At 40.7% G+C, this 4555-nt stretch overlaps 1 protein-coding gene across 1 annotated transcript; it reads left to right on the forward strand.

Annotated features, from left to right (window-relative positions):
- Positions 1-2047: 2047 nt before the first annotated feature.
- Positions 2048-4549, forward strand: LOC111140466 (adhesion G protein-coupled receptor E2-like; the record flags this gene model as incomplete). Its single annotated transcript, XM_022492710.1, has 4 exons — positions 2048-2272; positions 2430-2653; positions 2857-3036; positions 4438-4549. Coding segments are annotated over exons 1-4 (559 nt in total), but the record flags the coding sequence as incomplete, so codon positions are not given.
- Positions 4550-4555: the final 6 nt, after the last annotated feature.

A 4555-nucleotide genomic window follows, 5' to 3' on the forward strand; every position in this document is an offset into this window, starting at 1 on the left:
AATGAGAACTGGATATTACACACAACTGATGAATCACTGAATTCTACTGCTGAAACTAACATACTATATGTTAATTAATTGAATTTTAATTTAAAAATAAAATAAAATAAATTCTAAAAAACTTTTAATTTTTATTTATTTTTTAATTTCTTTTCAGTGTACTGGAATTCATTGTTTATGTACCACACCCAGTGTTCCATGCAATACATGCCCTCCATAATACCCACCACCAGGCTCACCCAACCTCCTATCCCAGAACCTGCCAAAACCCTCAGATTGTTTTTCGGAGTCTATAGTCTCTCGTGGTTCATCTCCCCCTCCAATTTCCCCCAACTCCCTTCTCCTCTCCATCTCCCCATCTCGTCCATGTTATTTGTTATGCTCCACAAATAAGTGAAACCATATGATAATGGACTCTCTCTGCTTGACTTATTTCACTCAGCATAGTCTCTTCCAGTCCCGTCCATGTTGATACAAAGTTGGGTATTCATCCTTTCTGATGGAGGCATAATACTCCATAGTGTATATGGACCACATCTTCCTTATCCATTTGTCTGTTGAAGGGCATCTTGTTTCTTTCCACAGTTTGGCAACTGTGGCCATGGCTACTATGAACATTGGGGTACAGATGGCCCTTCTTTTCACTCCATCTGTATCTTTGGGGTAAATACCCAGTTAAAAAAATTTTAATGTAGGTCTTTGACCTGTTTTGAACTAATTTTTGTGTGTTGTATGAGGTAGGTTTCCAGCTTCCTTCTTTTGTGTGTGGATAGCCAGATGTGTCAGGACCATTTCTTACAGAGACTTTTCTTTTTCCACTGAAGGGCCTTGGCACCAGTTATTGGAAATTATTTAACCATAGATTTATGGGTTTCTTTCTGGACTTTAAACTCTATTTTACTGATCTGTATGCCTATCCTTATGCCAACGCCCTCCTGTTCTGATTATTGTAGGTTGGTAGTCAGTTTTGAAATTAGGAGATTAAGTACTCCAATTTTTTTTTCATCTTCAAGTGAATTTTAGGTTGAGCTTTTTCATTTCCACAAAAACTTAAATATCTAAAATTGCTTTGGAATCCTGATAGGGATGGCACTGATTCTGTAAATCTCTGCAGGGACCATTGCCATCATAACAATATTGAGTCACCCATCCATAAACACAGTTAACAGTTTTCTATGTACAGTCTTGAGCTCCCTTGAATAAAATTATTCCATATATTTTGTTGACTCTTTCATCAACTATGTTCATATAAGATTGGTCTATAGTTGGTTTTTTTTTTCTTGTGATGTCTTTATTTAGTTTTGTTTGCAGGGTAATGGTGGCCTCATAGGTAGTATTTCTTCCTATATTATTTTACTTTATTTTATTTTACTTTATGGAGGAGTTTACAAAGGATTAGTCTTTTAAATGGATGATATCATCCTTAAATAGAATTCAGCAACAAAACCATCTAACGTGAGCTTTTTGTTCAGGGAAGGTTTTGATAAACAACACAATGTCTCTACCTACAGCAGGTCTGTCCTGATTTTCTGTTTCTTCTAAAGTCAGTTTTACTAATGACATGTTATGATATGTTGGCTAATTAAACTTAATTTTTAAAAAGTCAGTTTTAAGCACTGTATGTGTTGCAAAAACAATGAATAATGTTACGCTGAAAAGAAATTAAAAAAAAAATAAGAAGACATACAAAAAGTCAGTTTTAGTAGTTTTGTGACTGTTTAGGAATTTTCTCATTTTTTCTAGGTTATCTAACCTACTGTTGAATAATTGCTGATAATATTCTCTTATAACCCTTGATAAATTCAAATTTTACACATATATAAAATTATTATGTATACCAAATATGTGCAATATTGTTATTATGTGTGTCAAATAATACTATTATTAATATATAATATATATTAGATCTAGAACATTCATATGTTATATGCATATATTATATGTGCATTCTATAAATTATATAATATTCAACAGTATATTTTATACTATATATGACTTCTGTATGTATTTATATTACATATAAAGTATTTATATTATAGATTTAGGTAATACATGAAATATTTTTATACATACATCATATATACACACATAGAATGGTATTATATCAACCACTACTGTCACAAATACTAATCTATCTCCCTTACACAACTCTGGAATCTCATAGACCTGTCCCTGAAGGTGTGGGAGCAAGGAGATAAAACTGTCATCTTGAGTCAGAATCAGGTGAAGATGATGCTGAACTGGGATGTGGTGCATGAATCTGAGGACTCAGGTAATGGCTGAAATGGGAGGAAGATGCCCAAGGATGTGACAAACAAGAAACTGAAAATTAAAGGGAAACAGGGGTAGAGTGGAGCCACAAAGAGTCCATCTGAGGAGGAAGGGGCCCTATTGGCACCCCAAGGTATCACATTGGCCTCATCCTGCAGGTCCTTCTGTGGTGGGCCTCATCTCCACTCCAGGGATGGGCAAGTTGCTGGCGGAGGCCCCTCTGGTCCTGGAGCCTGAGAAACAGGCAGTTCTGCATGGGGCACACAAGGGCGTGTTGCCAGAAGTCTCCTCTGTCCTGCTCTCAGATGTCATCTCTGCCTTTATGAGCAACAAGGACACCCAGAACCTCAGCTCCCCCATCACCTTCATCTTCTCTCACCATGTGAGTGTTGGGGTGAGATAGGCCGTGGGTGTGGAATGAGCCTAGGTCCTGGGCACAGCCTTGCTGCCTAGCTCAGTCTTGAGGTTTCAGGGGGTTGCCCCATGGGTGCATCATTCCTCAGGAAAGCCCTTTGCAAGCCAGCTTTGGATAAGCATTTCTGAACACCAGAACCACCAGTTCCTACCTACATTCTCGTCCTGCAGTCAGTGACCCCTGGGCCAAGGCAAAAGGTGTTCTGCGTCTTCTGGGAGCACAGTCTGGATGGATATGGTCATTGGTCCACCACAGGATGCAGGATGGTGACCACTGAAGACACCAGCACCACCTGCCAGTGCACCCATCTCAGCAGCTTTGCTGTCCTCATGGCCCACTATGATGTGCAGGTGAGAGCCCTGGAAGGGGCTGCATTCCATGCCTATTGCTCTGTAACATGTTTCCTCATATGTAGGGGCTTTAAATAAACAGAAATTTATATCTGTGGTTTCTTTGGGGCATCTTGGGCATGGTGTGGCTGAGTTGTCTGTTCTGAGTCTTACAAGCCTGAAATTGACCAGAGCTGCATTGTCCTCTGTGGCTCAGGGTCCTCCTGGGAGCTCCCTGGTTGCTGGCAGGATTCAGTTCTTTGCAGTCATAGGGCTAGGGTTCCACTTTCTGGGTAGCTGTGAGCAGGGGACCTTGCTCAGCTCCTCGGGGCTGCATGCATTCCTTCTCTGGCAGCCCTCACACAGCGTCTCAGCATTTCTTTTATTTTTTTTAATCATTTTTTTTATTTATTTTCAGCATAACAGTATTCATTGTTTTTTGTACCACACCCAGTGCTCCATGCAATCTGTCTCAGCATTTCTATTCAGAGATGAGCAGGAGGAGCTCCCTGACCACAATTGCTCTCAAACTTCAACTCATTTTTCTCCAAGAGCCCAGAGGTTTTAAGAGCTAACTTGATTAGACCAGGCCCACCCACAATAAACTCCCTCTCAGAGACATAGGATCTGAATTCCATCAGCATAATCCCTTCACAGCAGCACCTAAAATGGCATTTAACTGAAAATCCAGAAGAAAGTGTGTGTACACCTATTATTGACAAATTAGATTTCTGCTTATGACAGGGGTCTTCAGGACAGGAAGTCTGTAGAAAGTGGCTCTCAGGAGCTGTAGAAAGGAAGATTTGGTGATAACAGAGGCAAAGGGGCCAAGAAAGCCAGTGAGTACAGGTGAGTTAGGAACAATGCTTGCCTGCTCCCTTAGCCAGGTGAGTTACTTCCTCTGGATCACCACATCAAAGACTTCCTTACCTGATGTGTAAAGTAAAATAAACCCTTGTGAGTTCCTGGGTTCTGTCTTTTTTTTAAGATTTTATTTATTTATTTGACAGACAGAGATCACAAGTAGGCAGAGAGGCAGGCAGAGAGAGAGAGGGAAGCAGGCTCCCTGCTGAGCAGAGAACCCAATGTGGGGCTTGATCCCAGGACCCTGGGATCATGATCTGAGCCAAAGGCAGAGGCTTTAACCCACTGAGCCACCCAGGTCCTCCCCTGGGTTCTGCCTTAAGTAAGGACTCTTATTCCTCAATTCTTCCAAGGTCTGAGTTAATCAATTCATATTTCCATAAAATTCTAGCATTCTAAACCTGTAGGAATTTATCCAATAACATAACAAGTTTACCTACCTCCTTCTTTCCTGATTTGGCTACACCAAAAATTAAAATTAAATTTAAAAATTTTAGATGGAAGATTTAGGGAAATGTGACTATGATGTCCTTTTTGCTTCTCTTTGCTGGATCCCAGGAGAAGGATCCCGGGCTGGCTGTGATCACATACCTGGGGCTGGGCCTCTCTCTGCTCTGCCTCCTCCTGGCATCCCTCACCTTCCTGCTGTGCAAAACCATCCAGAACACCAGCACCT

This window comes from Enhydra lutris, unplaced genomic scaffold (assembly GCF_002288905.1).
Source record: "Enhydra lutris kenyoni isolate GAN:26980312 unplaced genomic scaffold, ASM228890v2 scaffoldscaffold1622, whole genome shotgun sequence".
Lineage (NCBI taxonomy): Eukaryota > Metazoa > Chordata > Mammalia > Carnivora > Mustelidae > Enhydra > Enhydra lutris.